The following is an 18,787-nucleotide window of genomic DNA, read 5'->3' on the forward strand; positions in this document are numbered from 1 at the left end:
GTACCACAGAACTTCGTACACCAACACAGTACGACATCCGTCGTGACCTAGCAGTACACACGGGCAATGCCATGGCTGCGGAGTTCAAGTAAGCACGTGTGTTTGTTTACATCTAGACCTATAACTCAGATCTTTGTTAACATTTCTAAATGTCAAATATTTATTCCTTTGACTTTTCATTTTCTTGCAGAACAGCTCAACCAGTGGAGTTCTACAGGCAGTTTCTGGTGAGTTTATAAAATGCAAATCAGATGTCTAAGAACGAGCAACTGATTCTCAGTAAGGTCACACAAATTCAATCGTGTGGGACTAACACTTAATGCGAATCGCGGTGCTGATATTAAATAGCTAACGTTAACTGTTATAATTTAGTGATATAGGCTCTTGCGATAGTATACTATATATATCTTGTTGTAACAGTTAGATAGCTAGTCTTGTCTTGTCTTATCTTGTAGAAATAATCCCTTTTGCAGCTCATTCTGGAAGCTAAACTGGGCCGGGATGGATGGGCCTAAGTATGGGGTGCGTGTGCAGTCACAATGCCCGTATAATGGCCAACACGCAACAACACTCAACAGGTTGACATGACACACTGTGCAATGACATTTGGGAATGTTTACAATAAAAAGTGAAAGGTACAGCTGCAGGTGGGTGCAAGTAAAAACAAAGCTGGTGACATCATCAGTTTACAACACTCAACAGCAAGGAGGTAATCTCGTTGCGGGGTGCTGTGAGTCACTGCTGCTGCAGTTAACATTGAGAACAAGGTCAAGGAGGTAGCCTGACCAGATGCCTTGCGCATGCAGGGCTGTGTAAAAATAGTTTGCAAGAACTTAGGCAGCCTTATACAAAAAGGACACACACACACACACAAACCGAAGTCCTAGCTAGCCTAGTCCAGCATGTGTTGGTGGCTGCGTACTTCTGACCGACAGTTGGGGTGGGAAGGCAACCACCTGGTCCTGGAAAGGGGTGAGGGAAGATGAGTTTGATAGCTGCATGATTTTTTAATGGAAGTCGATGCCAGATTCTCATGGATGATGTATGTATGGGTGGACAAGGAGTATACAAGTAGATTTACTTGATGTTGAAGTTGTGTGCATCCACAGAAGCATCAGGTATGGTGAACTTGACGGGTTGGTCTCATCTGCCAGTGAATACAGCTGGTGTGATACTAACTGCGACCAGCCCCAACACGCAGTGTTGGGGCTGCGCATTGTAGCAGACATGATCATGACAGGCGAAGTATAGCGCCTAAAAATCAATATGAAATCGCAAAAATTCTGCAATATGAAGACTTACAGGTGAAGATGTAATGTTGAAGACTGACTGCGTTCAACTTTTGGTTCTGGCAATAGTCCCTTTCTGCTCGGTTTGATGAGTTAAATGCGACTCGGTCGAGAGGAACTCGGGAGAACTACATCTTATACAGTCAATGGATTTGAGATTTGTGCGCATGCGCTGGCCGTCAAGTCGTGTAGCTTTGTGGCAAGGCCTTATCATACTGTTGGCAAACCCTCTCGCTGTATATTGCATTGCTTTCTGGGTGGGTGCGCGCGCGCAGGCCTTGTCAGAAGGCTAAACGCATTGCGACTCCGCCAGCACATGAATATTTACGTGCGCAGTGTACTGCATACTGATTTCGAAAATGGTGAATGGGATGGGGAGCTAGGACTACGGACCCGTATATGGCCGTGAAAAAAACGTTTTTCAAGATCATTGGACCAGTGTGAACAAGAACAAGGTGAACGAAGGGTATTAATTAGATAAGAATCTTATGTATACTATAAAAGTACGTTTTTTCCTCGTGATATTCGAAACTTACGGAGGTGCGAAAATCTGTGACAGACTGTGTATGTTTTTCAAGCTTACCGATATAGCACTCTATTGACTCAGGACGCTCCCACAGTGTGTAACTGTATACGGAGCGTCCCGGGGTTAGTGTGATACTAATACTACGATGAAGAGGAATATCCACTAAAATGCACTATAAATACTTAATAGATTTTGAGGAGTATAGCTGCTTGAGCAAAGAGGCAACGACAAGGGAGTTGGTCAAGGTGGAGAGAAGAGACAAATTGTGATGAAGATTAGCCCAACCAGGTGTACAGTGACAGGGCTGTGTATAGTTAGATGAAGATTAGCCCAACCAGGTGTACAGTGACAGGGCTGTGTATAGTTAGATGAAGATGTGCTCCTCCTGTAATCTTGATGGATGAATGTGAGCTGCAGCTTCCCAAACACTTTCTACTCTTAGTTTTACTCTAACTGAATTGATAAATGCTAAATTTGAATTTGTTAATTAGGATGACGAAGAGAGAAATAAGTCGAGATGGTTCAGCTTTGGGATGCATCTCTGTAAGTTTATGCACAATAACCTCTGATCTGGTGATAGTAGAAGCATACAGTATTGTCAGACTGTGCTACCAGACTCTTTATTCTTCATTAATGTGAATTCTGTCTTCAGGGGATGAAATTTTGAGCAAAAATAACACTTGCTATTCACAAAATCCAAAAAACTATGAATCTTGCAAAATTAATGTGAATTTTTCATGTTGATTTTAAAAAAGTTATCTAGAGTGTCAGTTTTACTAGTGTGGTGCACAATGGCATTATAAATTCCAGACACAATTTTCATAATGGAATAATCGATGTCTTTCACATCTTATTCATGCACCAGAATCACTATACATACCCACAATTCACCATACACATTCATACAGTGTGGACAACAAAGAGAAAAATGGCAAATGAGCCTCAAATTTTGTATTGTACAAACCTGAATGGTCTAACATGAACATTTCAAACAATTTTCACTGTAATCATACTAAAATCTTGTGATAAATCAACATCTTCTCAAGCTGAGGTGAAATGTGAATTTCTAGGCACTTCTATTTTTTTTTTCTTTGGTTGCATTTTGGCGATTTCCGGCCCATACAGATTTGATAATTACATGTACATGTAGTTAGAGGACTCTATCTCTTCATTTCCCAATAAAAGTATTTATTTACTATAATATTTATTAATTCATTTAGAGTGAAACTAAGCATCTCAATTTTAAGTCCCAGATGGAGCCCGTGATCTCTGCATGGAGCTCGGTGACAGAGATTGAAATTAGTGAAATGTCCAGACAAGAAGAGATGTAGTCCTGAGTAGATTGGTATTAGCGAGCTTTACCTTTAGATCTGCAACACAAATGCAAAGACGATGCAGCCTTCTGGGTTGTAGACAATGGAAATAACTGTCTCGCGCATGTGCAGAACACCATTTTTGGCGTAATGGGCGTCTTCTTTGCATTGACGTCGCAGATCTAAGGCTTGCTGTTGTCACAATTAAGAGCTTCAAGGTACATGCAGTATACTAATTATTTCTATGATTAAGGTAAAATTTCCAGGTTGGAATTTTGTTCCTGAGAAACACTTCATGATACAGTCTGTACATGGGTACTAGGGCAACATTGAGGAGAATATGATTATCTTTTGTTGTATGTTTTCCTTTGCCATGAATTATTCTTGATTTTATATGCATAATGTTTGAATTCTAGAAAGCTGAATTAAGACCAGATGGAAGAGAGTTAGGTGAAATCCGGTCAACTGTCCTTAATGTAGGTAAGTGCAAAAGTTTTTTGTCTCTCGCTTCAGAGATAGTTACTTAGATATACATTGTATGTGTCTTTCTATAGTCTAGTTATTTCTATTCATTGATACAATTTTTCTCCGTAGGATGCTAAAGCCCATTCTTTTTGACACTGGAAAATATTTTGGCATAAGTTGAAAACTTGTACCCTCTAGTTTTTATTAAGATATGTATTTTGATATGAACATACAAAGCAATCAAGTCATTAACTTTTGGGTAAAATTATAGTAAGCTTAAACAAGTATATATGCATCAGAATGTATCCAAATTGGTAGATCAAGTTTGTCTGTTGAGTGTGCTTTTTGTTGTTAGCATGTGTTTGAAGTCTCTTTTTTATGAATGCTTTGAATCAATGAGGCGAACAAATTCAAGCAGGTTTATCGTGAGATCCTAGTTTCAGCTAAGGTATCAACTGAATGATATGTGAATATTCAAAAAGTGAGTACTTTCTGTAACACCTTTTTTTTGTATGGAAAATATCACTGATCCTAGAAAGGAAAATATCACTATTCCCGGAAAGGAAATTTTTCATCAAAAACTGTACAACAGTAGGAACAAAAAGTCAATACTTGAGAAATTTGTACCTAATCCAAAATACATACTATGTGTCTTTATGTGAGCATTTTCCTTTTTGATTTGGACTAATCGTTTCTGAATTTCTTGCATCTCCTTGCATTGCGTTGCTGTTGTTGTTATTCCTAGGGTTATTTAAATTATCACATTAAATCATTATTTTCTAAACACCGGATGAACATTCACTGTATGATTGACAATCGTGGTCTCCTTGTAATTGTGTGTTTACAGTTGAACTTGTGACTGTACTGACTGTACTAGTATTTACTTTTTACTTACTGAGGAGAAAGTGCTAGCATTTCCTTAATTTCTTTGTATTTTGATAGAATAGAAAGATTAAACGAGAACTTACCTGTTCGAAGCTTTAATCTCGATTCTATTAAGTAATAGGAGGGTGATATTACGTCAGGAGAGAGCCCGCCATGTGTGCATGCGCAGTAGAACCAATTTTCGAAGAGTGAAAAATGGATTGTCACTAGATGAAAGATAACGGGAACTTGCAATCCTGTTCGAAACAATGCCGACTTACACTCCTGTTAGAACCGCAGGGTGGGTGTGGAGGGGACGTAATATCACCCTCCTATTACTTAATAGAATCGAGATTAAAGCTTCGAACAGGTAAGTTCTCGTTTAATCTTTCTATTCTATTGCGTAATACTCGTGAGATATTACGTCAGGAGACTTTAAAGCCTGTGACGATACATTTTTCCCCCAGACATAACATAAGTTATGTGAATAACTGAAGCACCTACCAAGAGGTCATTAGTATTCTGCTACACGAGTGACAGCCTGCGAAAAGCTCATTTTGGCGTCTTTTGGCTTATTGTAGAAACGTCGAAACGTTCGTTCGTTTGACCATCCAGCCTGTTCAAGTACTGCAGTCACTGGTACATCACCCCTGGTCGCGGCTGAAGTTGATGCTGCTCGAGTGCTATGCGCTTTGTACTTATCAGTGTTGATACCTGCTGATGTAAGCACTTCCTTCAGCCAACGAGCAATAGTTTGTGATGATACCCTTTTGTGGGGTTTCTTGTAGCTGATGAATAGCTGTCGTTCATCCCCCCTGAGCATACTTGTTCTCTCGATATACTCTCTGAGGTACCTTACTACGCACAGGCGTCTGTCTGGAGGATAAGATTCCAGGGTAACCGAAAACCCAACATTCCCTGGTCGGTTCTGTTTGATCAGTTTTTCAAAGTGAAAAGTAATTGAACTGTTTCTCAATTGTAAATGATCAAGATCCATGAATTTCAGAGACTGAATCCTTTGCGCTGAAGTCAAAGCAATGATCATGCACAGTTTTAATGTTAATTTCTTCAGAGACAGCGACTTTGCTGGTGACATAATACGCAACAATCTAAAAACAGGACCAACATCCCAGATTTCTTTGTATCTGGGCAAGGGAGTCCGTAGGTGAAAAACTCCTTTCAGGAACCGACAGACTAAGGGATGTGTACCAACTGTACACGAAGCGTCAGTTAGTGTCAAGAAAGATGATAAAGCACTGCGAGCTTGGTTTATGGTGCTGTAAGCTGCATGTTCCACATGATAGAGTTTACTGAGGAATTTGAGGACATCCGTAACATCTGCATAGTAGCAGTCGATATTGTTCTCACGGCAAAACTGGTACCATTTTTTAATGTAGATATTGTATTGCGCCTTGGTGGAATCTCTCCAAGAAGCAGCCATGATGTTAATGATGTCCCTCGAAATTCCTTGGTGCTCTAGTGGTGTGCACATAGCCTGCAACAAATAAGATCAAGAGTTGCATGTAAGGGATGAGGTGTGTTCAAATTTGGGAGTGTTAGGAGTGTCTTGCTCCTGTGAAGCAACATAGGTTTCCCAATTGTCATTTCTCGCAAGAGGGGAAACCATGCTTGACTGGGCCAGTTGGGTACAATGATTATTCCATCTGCATTATCCTCCCTTATTTTTTGCAGGCATTTTGCAATCAGACAAAATGGGGGAAATGCGTAGAATTTCAATCCATTCCAATTGAGAGTGAATGCATCGACTGACACTGCTTCTGGGTCAGGTAACCATGAAACATAATTCTGTACTTGCTTATTCAGTCTAGATGCGAATAAATCAATTTCAGGTTCTCCAAATCTAGCAGTGATGGATTGAAAAATGTCCCTGTCAAGCATCCATTCTGTCCTGTCATCAAACTTTCTAGACAAGCGATCTGCTTCTTCGTTTAGTTTGCCTGGTAAATGTGATGCCGTTATCCACACATTGTGATCAATACACCACATCCAAATGTCTCTCGTAATGTTATTACATTCCACTGATTTCATTCCTCCCATGTTGTTTATGTAGGAAACTGCAGTGGTGTTATCCGTGCGGATGAGAATGTGCTCATCGTTAGCTCTACTACATAGTGATTGCAGCCCAAATTTTACGGCTAGTAGTTCAAGATAATTTTCTTACTGTCTTTGACATATCTTAACTCTTCTTCATTCCACCTACCCCCTGTGGAATTGTGTAGGTCAGTGGCACCCCAACCACTACCACTTGCGTCTGTACGAATTTCAACAGACGGATTGGGTCTTCTTAGTGGCATGAATGCCGACTGGACATTGGAAACCCACCAATTGAGTTCTTGTTTAGATTCATGTGATAACGACATTCTCCTGTCAAAGTGACCTCTGTGCAATCTTAAGGCAACAACTTTCTCTTTCTCTGTGGCCCTATAAAACAAAGGCCCATACTGGACTGCTGGCGAGGCTGCCACCAGCTTTCCGATCACTTTGGCAACTTGCCTAATTGTAGTGCTCGAGCTTAATCTGAGCTCTGAGCAGAGCATCTTAATTTCATGCATTTTTGCCTCTGGCAATCGAAGAGTCATGTCTTCCGAGTTCAAGATAAAGCCCAAAAATTGGATCACTTTTTGTGGCTGTAGTACAGACTTGTCTGGGTGTACTAGAAATCCTAGGCTTTCGAAGCCCTGAGTGACTGCTTTAACAGAGTTCTTTGTCTGTTCTACTGTGTCCCCAATAATGAGTGTATCATCTAGATAACAAACCACAGTGTGGCCTTGCTGCCTTAACATTGCCAAGAGAGGTTTCAACAATTTCGTGAATAATCGAGGAGCAGTGCTCAAGCCATTAGGCAGGGCCTTATATTGCCAATACTGGCCTTCCCAAATAAATTTGAAGAATTTTCTGTGAGATGGGTGGATTGGGACTGCATAATATGCATCCTGGAGGTCGACTGATGCCATGTAGGCATTTCTTGACAAGAGCTGTGAGGCAGTATGGATATTTTCCATTTTGAAATGTTGGTAAGGTAAATACTTATTCAGATCTGTTAAATCTAGTATGAGGCGTGTACCTCCATTTTTCTTAGGTCTTGAGAAAATATTAGAGACAAAGTCTCCTGTTTCTCTGGAGCATTTTTCAATGACCCCCTTTTCAGACAGTTTATTAATCTCAATAGATAGAGCTCTTCTATCAGTTTCAGAAAGCCTGTAGCTTCTTGGGGGTTTGTTTCTGGATGGTGGCAACGTGGCCGCAAATTCTAGTTTGTAACCATTTATGACCTCTAAAATAGATGGGTCAGATGTAACAGCTCGCCAATTATCCTGAAAGGCATACAGTCGACCTCCAACTTTGGGAGAATCATGTGGGGTTTCTAGAGTTATTTCATCTCTCACCTCTGTAAGGCTTAGCGTTTCCGTTGTGTGTGAGGCGCTGGAGGCAGTGGCTTCTTGTTGCCTTGTGCTTGGCTCTGGCGGTACTGCCTCGGGTTCCGCTCTAAAAAAGGCCGGTCACCAGTACCAGAAAAAGGCCGAGTCGCAGTGGCAGGGGCACGAGATCTGGACCAGCCTGCTTCCTTGTAGCTTCGGTGGGTAGCACTAGCGAACCCCGGCGAGGGCCTAAATCCCCTGTAGGGATGTGGGCTTGAGTAGCTCTTTCTTTGTCCCTTCATCACCCCTGCCGTAACTTTCTGTTCTTCCATAAGGTCCTTAACCTTCTTGCTGAGGTTGTCGCCAAACAGTAGTTTGTTGGTAGTACCAACCATATTCTCTGGCTTGCACAGCCTGGCACATCTTGAGTCTAGGTCTGGTTTGATTAGCTCACGTCGTAAGCAATTCAACTCAAAAGAAGAACTGCAAAGTAGGGCCAGCGCATCTTGTTGTGGGTCCGTGATGTTGCCCGATGGAAGTGAACGGACAAAGGCATTAATGCCCTTTGTCATTGATTTCTGAATTTTTTGTAGTTTCAAGTCTCTTGACTTTGTATGTGTCGGAAGATTGTCCCAAATGAAGGGGTTCACTTTTGGGGAATCCATAGCTTGGCAGTTACTGGGCAGAGCATATTTAGCTGCTGTCTCCTCTAGTGCTTTGTTTTCCAGTTGATGTGTGAGCAAATATGTAGCTGACTGAGCAATTTCTTCCTCTATCGGTTCCCCGATATCTGCGTTCACTGCGAACTTCGCCGCAATATGTGGAACTTCGTCTGGCATGATTGGGTAGCATTCCTCGTCATCCGCGATTGAATGCGTTTGCCCCATACCGGCGCCCGTGTATTCACAATGCTCGCCACTGTATGGCTGCTGTGTACTCGTATGTGAATACGTATCATCGGTAGTGTGTGCAGCCCGTGGCTGCGGTGTAACTGCAGACGTATGCAATACTCCTGTAGAGTTTGCAGTACGATTTTCCGCCGGTAATCGCTGAATAACTGACTCCAGCAAGTCTTCCAATTTACTCAGTCTAGTGTTCACATCGGAGCTTGTCGATGACTGGGTTTTTGCCGGATTTGTAGGTTTGCTCTTCTTTACTTGCGCTGTGCGCTGAGCAGGTTTCGATTTCCCGCCATCTTGTGTAGCCGTAGGGGCACACAGCTCTGTGAGCTTCCCCTGTGCGGCGGCTGGTTGTCCGCCCGTGGCGGCGTGTGAAGCTGCCGTGGGCTCACGTGGAGCGGCAGCGCGAAATTTCTCTTTCACCGAGATCGGCGAAACCGATGAATCCATGATTTGATACTCGAAACTGCTTTCGATGCTCGAAAACTGTTTTGTCTGCCCAATAGCAGGGTACAGTTCTAGTGTCTTGGAGCAATTTTACCCCAAAACACATTCACTAGATAGGCAAAATCCGAAGAAAAATGCCAGAAAAAACGGAGGGATAAATCCTCCGTCCGAATCTCAGCATGCACGATGACGTATTGGTTCTACTGCGCATGCACACATGGCGGGCTCTCTCCTGACGTAATATCTCACGAGTATTACGCAATAGAATTCTGTGTGAGTTATGACTACGTTTGTATTCCTACAAGACTGATAGTTTGTGAAATATCTGTTGTACACATTAAGCACCATATTAAGTTGCAGGTGAAAAAAAAAAAATCAGATGATGATGAAGGAGGATGAGAAAGAAAAAAAAACTGATGTTTACTATGTGGGTAATTCCGTGAAGTTGGGGCACAAAGTGTGACATTTTAGCATTAACTCAATACTAATTATGCTATACATATATTGTTTATAGGCTTTACATTTGTATTGAGACCATACATTTTCCTGGAAATTTTGTGCCATTCAGACTCAATTTTGATGAAGTTATTGAAACGATATGTAACGGTGTCCTGTAGCATCGTGACGTGTCCATGTAGCATCGTGATAGTTAAAATCTGGTCCTAGAAGACAAATTAATGCAATTAGCTTGACCAAAATTTGATATAATATGCATAATTACTAGATTAGTCAGATAGCTAAATATCTTAACTCTCCTTTGCACAGTTTTACTTGTACAAGAAAATTACACAATGTGTCACTATGCTACGCGATGTCCACTAAATGTCACAAAAAAGGACACCGCATAGCAAAAGGACACCGCATAGCATCATGATACATTTTGTAATTTTTTTTAAAAATTGAAACTGTGTACAGGAAATTTGAGATATTTAGCTATCTCATTCATATCTTGTAAATATGCATATTGCATCAAATTTTGGTCAATAATTGTAAGATAATTATTGTGCCATAATTTGTCTCTTAGGACCAAATTTTAAGATATCACGATGCTACATGGACATGTCACGATGCTACAGGACACTGTTACATATTGTTTAATAACTTCATCAAAATTGAGTCTGAATGGCACAAAATTTCCAGGAAAATGTGTGGCCTCAATGCAAATGTAAAGCCTACAAACAATAAATGTATAGCATAATTAATATTGAGTTATGCTGAAATGTATTTTTTAAATATCACGATGCTACATGGACACTGCCCCAACTTCATGGAATTACCCATGTATAAAATCTTTGAGATTATTATTGAATGTTTGATATCATCTGTAGGTTCCATAAGTACTTCTGATGGGTCCGCCCTGGTTAAACTCGGCAATACCACAGTGGTTTGTGGGATCAAAGCGGTATGAGCTCCTCATTGTTGCACAGTTGCTTATAAACACTGTGTTTTCTTGTTAGTTGGTTTGCTTGCTTGTTTGTTGCCTATGCTTTTTTTCTATTTTTTTTTAGTTACATTTTGATTGACATAAATGAAGTATCACGTAGTAGTGCTTATGACAACACTAAGTGTAATTCAAAGTCTATAACAGAACTTGAAGTTTCCCAGTTGTAGTCCAAAATTATGTCAGACTTAGTCTGATTATTTTAGTTTTTGTTATTGTTAATATTATTGTCTTGAGACACCTGTAACAAAGAGAAACAGATTTTTGGAAGCAGGAAAATGACAACATTTTAATATTCACTTTTCTCATTGGAATATTTTTTTAACCAGAAAGCAATTTGAGAATTGATTCTTCTGTTAACTCAATGCAAGTCGAATTTGATGTTGTTTATCTGTTCATTCCACGATATTGGAAGAAGAAAAGTCTTAAACTTTCATTTGCAATGGTTCTTGCATACGTATGCATAGAGTAATGATGGTCATATGTTGTACCACTGGTAGTGTATGTGTGAGTTTCATAATAATTAGCAGCATTTTTATGTTATTTGTTAAATTATGATGACGTGTGTATATTGATATGATTCTGTTTTCATTGTGAGCAACATCACTTAAATATAGTGATGGTGGTTGGTTTAGAGATTACTGTGCGATTGCCAATATTTTCTCTAAAAGTTTGTTGTCCTTCCATTGCAGGAATTTGCCTCTCCAACCATAGAAGAACCAAAGAGAGGATTTCTAGGTAAGACCAGCAATCACCCCGTTGTTGTGGTCTGGGGGTTATTTGTTGCAGCATTCGCCATGCTGTAGAGTCTTTTGCTTACCCAAAAATATTCTGACAAATCTGGAGCAGATCCTTTTTTTATAGATCTTTTGAGCAGTGTGTAATGCCCAGTGCATGCAGTACTGCCACTACTCAGGTCAAGAACAATACACACACAATCAAGTTATTATGCAAACGTATAAATGCACTCAACTTGAGTAGCATGCATCACTGTCAGGTTGCTAGTCTAGATTCTTAATTGCTTGTTGGGCTGTAAAACAGGAAAAAAGGGTCCAGAAGCCAGACTATGACATATCAAGCTTTGTGGTTAACATTCATATGAATAATCTTGTTCCCTTTGGCCAGTATTTATTTTACCTATATTGTGTATGCTAGGCTGGGCAAAAAAAAACTGAGAGGGTAACTGCTGTAGGGCTTGCAAGAAAGTCACCAGGGTCCCGTTGCTAGAAACTTTGCGTTTAAACGCAACTTGCAACTGATTGTCACCGGCCAATCAAAATCATTGTTGCATGCATGTCTTCTTAATAGGGCAGACCCTGAGCCAATCAGAATGGTTGTTTCAAAATTAGCAATTATTTGCAATTGATTGCAACTTTCTTGCAACGGGGCCCAGGTCTGCTGAAAAATCGGATAGACTAGTCAAAGTCGGCGAGTGTCCTCCAAACCATGGCAATAGGGCGATGTAGACTGTAAAGAGGAGTTCATGTCAAGTCAAAAGAAGGGAGCAACAAAAGTGGAGTGATGGGTCAACTTGTAGGGAAGCCAGACGAAATGATCAGAGGGACATGACAGCTTGAAATGCCTTCTCAGTCAGTTGTTTCACTGGGCATCCTACGATTGTATGAGCATCTCAAACTAACCCTCATTGTCACATGATGGACACCTCTTGTGTGGTGTGCAAGAGATGCCCCTTTTGCATGACCTGTTTCAAGGTGCCCTTCATATCTTTCATGCTATAATTATGTACTTGACTCAGTCACATCACTTGGTATCATCACCTTTTTGTTTTGTTTTATTTTGTTTTGTGTACATTACTCCCTGACTTTGATAGTCATGTGATCATTCTTTCACTTCTCTGTGCAGCAACAATTTTTCCTCCAATCCAGTTTCTCTGTAGACATTTTTGTCACGTGGCGTACTAGCCCATTTCAGTGACAGAATTGAATGTGTGAATCAATGTGGAGGGTTGCATCATAATATGCAGCCAGTACTCTTGATGAAATAACATATTTGTGTTTTCGTAATTTACATACATCCAGCACATTTCCCTTTGGTGTGTTCATATCTACATGTATGATCATGTGTAGCATTTTCTGTGGGCATGAAAATGAAATAATGAAATATGTCTTTGGATTCTTAAAAAATGTCGTACCCTTCTTACATTGGCATATTTTCTGTTGCTATGGCCCCCTACAGTTCCCAATGTGGACCTACCCCCTCTCTGTGCCTCCCGCTTCAAGCCAGGCCCACCCAGTGAGCAGGCCCAGGTCACCTCACAGTTTGTGGCAGACACCCTCTCTAGGTAAGCAAAGGACAGTGGTTTATTAAATGTCTGCTATGATAACATGGGATAAAGATGACTGAAGTACTTTTAGAGCAGAGAAGTTTTTGCATTTTGTTGTTGTAAATGGTGCAATTTGATGATATCTTTGCGTGTTTTATCGACTTGAAACAGTCTTACTTGTTTATTGAAATTCAACGATCCGGTGCACACTTTGAGTGAAATATTTAAAAAAAAAATTATGATCTTACTTGATGAAAGGTTGAAAGGGAGACCCGCTTCATGCACATGCATACAGTATACACGCAAATACACCAAATCTGGGGGGGGGGGGGGGGGGGGGGGGCCGTCCCCATCCCCCCCCCCCCCCTACGCCAGTGTGCATGGAGGTAGTTGGGTTTGCTTCATTGCATACTTTCATGTGATCATGTTCTGAAAAATGACTGGCTTTCGACATCATCTTGAAATAGCAGCATAAAGATGGGCCTATACAAGATCAAAACAAGAACAGCATTAACAATAAAGAAATTTCTAGTGCAATGAGCATACAATAAAGAAAAACATATATGTTCATCTCTTTTCATGTTGCAGTTCAAACATCATTGACTATGAAGACCTGTGCATTCAAGAAGGAAAGGTAAATGCTTTAAGGACAAGTTCACCTTCATAAACATGTGGGTTGAGTGAATGCAGCAATAATAGTAGACGACATCAGTGAGAGTTTGAGGAAAATCGGACAATCCGTTCAAAAGTTATGGATTTGTGAAGTTTCTGCTCAGTCACGGCTGGATGAAATGACTACTTTAGCTTGTGATGTCACATGGGTATAACGATATAAAGAAAGAATAAAAAATACCAACATTTTTCCATTTTTCTCGCATAACAAAAGAACACTCGACTTCTCTCTTTCAGAAGGCAGGGGGAATAATATTACCCTTAACATACGTCAGTAACAAGTCAAAGAAGTGTGCACTTTAATAAAAAAGTAAAGTTTGGTGAAATTCTCCTTTTTTTTTCCTTTTATCGTTGTACGCATGTGACATCATACATTGTAGTAGTCTTCTGATCCAGCAGTGACTGCACAGATATTTAAAAAATTCATAACTTTGGAACGGATTGTTCGATTTTCCTCAAACTTTCACTGATGTATTCTACTAATATTGCTGCATTCTCTCAATCCTTATGTATATGAAGGTGGACTTGTCCCTTAACTGAAGATCAGAATGATGGTAGCTCGAGAGTTTGCTCTTAGACCTGCTATCAATTTGCATAAATATGCATTTATCGTATGCTATGAAAAAGCTTAGTCACAGTTACAGAAGACACAGCATCTCTTCAAGGTTGTATTCTTGTGAAAGCTTGACTGATTTCTACAAAATTTCAGCCGTTTTGAAGATTGTATCTTTAATTCCAACAATTTACACATAAGGAAGCTAAAGATAAACCAAGTCTGTCATATGTATTAATGTTGATCATTATTCAAGTCCTATTCCAAATGTTATCTTCAAATGAGTATATGCAAGTGGATATTCTTATCAAAATAATGCTATTTGTTTTTGTTTAACATGGAGATTTTGAAGTGTTCAGCCTTTAATTATGTCATGGTTTGTCTATTCCACAGCTTGTCTGGGTGCTATACTGTGACATGATGTGTCTGGACTATGATGGAAACATCAATGATGCATGCCTCATTTCTCTGCTTGCTGCTCTCAAGAATGGTAATACCCCTCACGGTCACACCCAAAATATGCAATATTATGTAAACTTGTAATAATGTTGATATTTAAGTCTTTGAGAGATTTTCAATGTTTTACCAGCTGTGGATGTGTTAGGGAATTGAAGGGTACTTTCAGATGATTTCTATGCTTCTTCACTTGAAATATAACATATGATATATAATATATAATATATAATATATAATATATAATATATAATATATAATATATAATATATAATATATAATATATAATATATAATATATAATATATAATATATAATATATAATATATAATATATAATATATAATATATGATATAACATAAAATAAAATACATTGAAAATGTTTTTCAATTTTTAAATATGAGCCAGGGAAGTGTATTTAATCATTTTTGAAATTCATCATTTTCTGACATTAAATAGTATGGTATGTTTTTACAAAAGTCTATAAATTTACCGTCTAATTTTTAGATTTTCAGAATCTAATTTTGAATTAGCTTTGTTCATTACCTTTTTGTTGTTTCTTCTGTGTTTTTACCACAAGTAACCCTTCCTGTAGTTAAGATTGATGAAGAGACTGAACTAGCAGTGACCTCATCGACAGAAAGGTCGTCCCTGAAGATTCGCAGTCACCCAGTGGCTACGACATTCTCCGTGTTTGATGAGTGAGTGTAATACAAGTTATACCATATTATTACGTATTTGCCATATATTTCCCAAAACAGGACTTGCAAGGCAATTTCATCAGTGGTTGAATTTGCAGTCGAGAACTATATTGATGGAATGAGAAAGAAGTATTTTCCCTTTTCAAGAGAAAAGTGTTACGGGGGGAGAGGGAAATATTTAAGCAAGTTTGAAATTTTTTGAATATGAAATGACTCTCAAAAATATATTGTAAAAATCAAGCACCATGAAATATACCCAGTACATTATATACTCTGTGGTAAAGAATTCTTGATTCAAGACGATGTAGCCCTACATGTATTTGCTGTGAGGTTGTTTTGTCTTTTGTATTCTGCATATTCTATTGTGACTGGATTACTGGCATTGTATCAAGTGTATGTTCATGTTGTCGATTACCCTAGTTTTGATGAACATGATGATCATGATGATTTATTTGTTTTGTGGGTTTTTTTTTCACTTATAGCTGTAGTTGATAAAGGTGTTTTTTCATCATTAACAGTTTTTTAAATTGTTACAACGACATCAAGCATCTGCAAAGTCATAACTGGCACTCCGAATGAGTTTGTGTAAGCATGCTTTCATTGGAACTAAGAGGACATTCACATTCTTACCACTCGTCTTGCAGCTCCATCCTCCTGGTAGACCCTACAGTGGAGGAGGAGGACCTTGCCACCGGTCTTATCACAGTGGTCATCACCAAGGATGGACGATTATGTAACATCCACAAACCGGGTATGTCCCATATTCCAACCTGCCATTCTCACTTGATCAGGCCAAGTGTGTCTAAGTTGTAACATGGATGGCTGGTAAGCCTCAGATCTTGTACTTGTGTGAAATGCTCTGTACTGTGCACTCCCATTGTAACAAATATCTTTATAACAAAATTACAACAAAGTAAAAAAAAAAACATGTCCCCAGTTAATCGTCTATATGTCTGTGTATACTTAGTGTTCAGCTGTAATAAAGTTTCAATGTAACAACAGAAAGCTGGTGGTCCCGAGGACTTTGTTATATCAGGAGTCGCCTGTGTCTGAATTTAACTCTTCCAACTGATTTAGACTTTGGGTAAGGGGATTTTGATACAGAATCTGAATTTTGCTCTGTAGCCCTATCCTATAATGAAGAATGGGTTGAACTGGACAAATTCATTGATATCCATAAAATTGGACAAAGATGTTTACAATTTCTCACCTTGACACAGAAACATAAAACTTTAATCTTTTAAAATGTGCTGCCAATTTAAGGGTTGGTTCAAAATGTAGTGATGCAGACGCTTTTGAGAACTGCATAATACAGTGATGAAAACATTTGGCATCACTGTACAGAAATGTGAGATCATGGAGTTGATAGGTTATGTGGTTGATTCAGCAGATTACTTGTGCATTAAATGGGATCATGTGAACGAGTTAAGGTAGGGCCTATACAGCAAAGCAAAATGCCTAATACTACAGACACATACTCCAAATTACTGCGGCACGCGAATTCCTCAAAAGTTCAACAGAGATGACCTCATAGATGCTAGCATGTCATACCTTTAAGGACAGTACACAAAATATGCCTGCAAATGCAAAGGAACATCAGAAGTGCTCGCTGACATTTCACCCAAAAAAAATTGATAAATTACTTGTTTTTATGTGGGGGGGGGGGGGGGGGAGGGCTAGACCTAATGTTTGTTAACTGTGACATAATTAGGAACTAAACAATGGTTTGTGTTTGTGTATGTGTGTGTGGGGGGGGGGGGAAGGGGAGCTGAGTTTGTATTTTTTTTCACTGTGGCATCTCCATAACCATCAATTTAGAAATGTCCTATTTACATGCCCTTTTCCCCTTCAATTGTCAATTATGGCATTTGATCAAACATTTTGTTTTCCCTGTACTGAATATTTCACCACTCAATAGTACTTTGTCCTTGGTTCTGTTTCAGGAGGAACCCCCCTGTCCTCCAGCCAGGTCCAGGTCTGCATCGGTAGGGCCAAAGCGAGGGCCACGGAGGTTTGCCAGCTCATAGATGAGACACTCGGCAGTGTAGGGAGGTGATCTTCACTGCGATGGCTCCGTACAATTCATAAGAGAGACTATTTTACCGCTCCTACATTCTTGTGTGGCCTTCAATATTGTCGATGCAGCTTATGAGATCCACATGGTGAGACTGCCCGGACCACAACAGCATTGATTTATTCCCTTTTGGCAACTGGTCCTGTCTTGATGTGTCACTACGGTAACAGAAGAGCAAGTTTTCACCATATATCAAGTTCTAAGTAAAGTTCAGTTGAGTAGCGGTTACAGAACAGTCAAAGTTGTTGCCGAGTTGGCACCATCTATCAAGTTTTTAAAGCTAAGTTGAGTAGCGGTTACAGAGCAATCAAAATTGTCACTGAGTTTGCACCATCTTGTATCAAGGTTTAAGCTAGATTGAGCAGCTGATCAATCAGACTTGATCCTACTCATAACATATAAAAATCATGGATAGACAGCTGACCACATTGATGATGTATGCCTTGTTGGTTTGTTTTTTTACTCTCTCATCTTTTGGCTGTCATGACCACCATTTGGGTATTCGTTATCTGTTCATAAAATGAAACATTTGAAACTGTTAACAATATTATGCTAACTGTTCATAAGCTCAGATCTTGTTCATAAGTGAGAATTGCTGGCCCCCCTAAGGCCTGCTTCCAGATCTCACACCAGGTTATTTGATACTCACAAATATTTTGAGACTAACAATGTGAAGTGAAAACAAAAAATGTAATTTAGTTAATGATGTAAATAAAAAGAAAATCTGAAATATTCTGTTTCATACTTTTTTTTTTCCCTTTATCAAATTTTGCCTCTCTCTACTCACATGCCATCCTAATACCATCCTGCACCTCAGCTGAAGCAAATGCTCTTCCTCAGTATCGCATGGATTGACCATGACAAAAAAAAAGGTCTCTGCAATTTTTAAGTTCCAAATGAAAAGAGTGATTGAGGTCGAGCAGTTGCCGTTGGAGGTGATGGTTGTGTAAAAGTGTGACGCAGTGGTGTTTAGTGGGTGTTGACTGTGCAGTGTGTATTACTGCTTCTGCATGTGATAGTTCATTTTAATGACTGGATTATTCACTACATAGAAGAAAGTTGTTGTCACATTTCATGTGGCTTTGGTATCAAATAATGCGGATTATTTCGTAGATTTAGTTTTAGATATTCAGCGAAAAATGGGTTTAACATTGTACATGAAATTAATCTCTGAGAAAGAATTCTTTTGAATTGAATAGAAGCAGTTGAACTTGAAACTTCTGTCTGGTTCAATCTTTGCAAAGTTGGTTAGATTTTTGAGAAGTGATGCTGAAATGTGTACATTGTGGTTCCCCTGACAACACCTCAATCAAATATAAACATATATTAAATGGGTTAGTCAAATACCGGTTAGTGATTGGCCAAACACAGTCACGTGATGGAGGCACATTCGTTATGTGGGCGAACATTCTTTGTAATGTTCTCCC

The 18,787-nt window shown here is 39.4% G+C and overlaps 2 protein-coding genes across 2 annotated transcripts; one reads left to right on the forward strand and one right to left on the reverse strand.

Moving 5' to 3' along the window:
- The first annotated feature begins 71 nt into the window (after positions 1-71).
- Positions 72-17,857, forward strand: LOC139738753 (exosome complex component RRP43-like). The gene is made up of 11 exons (XM_071649426.1): positions 72-88; positions 191-227; positions 3,545-3,608; positions 10,512-10,585; positions 11,317-11,362; positions 12,821-12,926; positions 13,497-13,542; positions 14,527-14,623; positions 15,166-15,286; positions 15,931-16,037; positions 17,230-17,857. Exons 1-11 carry the CDS (start codon positions 72-74, stop codon positions 17,340-17,342), a joined length of 828 nt encoding a protein of 275 aa, XP_071505527.1. The 3' UTR covers positions 17,343-17,857.
- LOC139741833 (uncharacterized) lies at positions 4,573-9,318 on the reverse strand. The gene is made up of 2 exons (XM_071652443.1): positions 7,865-9,318; positions 4,573-5,952 (listed from the first exon to the last, which is right to left on the reverse strand). Exon 1 carries the CDS (start codon positions 9,184-9,186, stop codon positions 7,876-7,878), a length of 1,311 nt encoding a protein of 436 aa, XP_071508544.1. The 5' UTR covers positions 9,187-9,318; the 3' UTR covers positions 4,573-5,952; positions 7,865-7,875.
- Positions 17,858-18,787: the final 930 nt, after the last annotated feature.

The sequence above is a fragment of the Diadema antillarum genome, unplaced genomic scaffold, assembly GCF_040938485.1.
Source record: "Diadema antillarum isolate AM-2024a unplaced genomic scaffold, OU_Dant_1.0 scf00000003, whole genome shotgun sequence".
Taxonomy (NCBI): Eukaryota; Metazoa; Echinodermata; class Echinoidea; order Diadematoida; family Diadematidae; genus Diadema; species Diadema antillarum.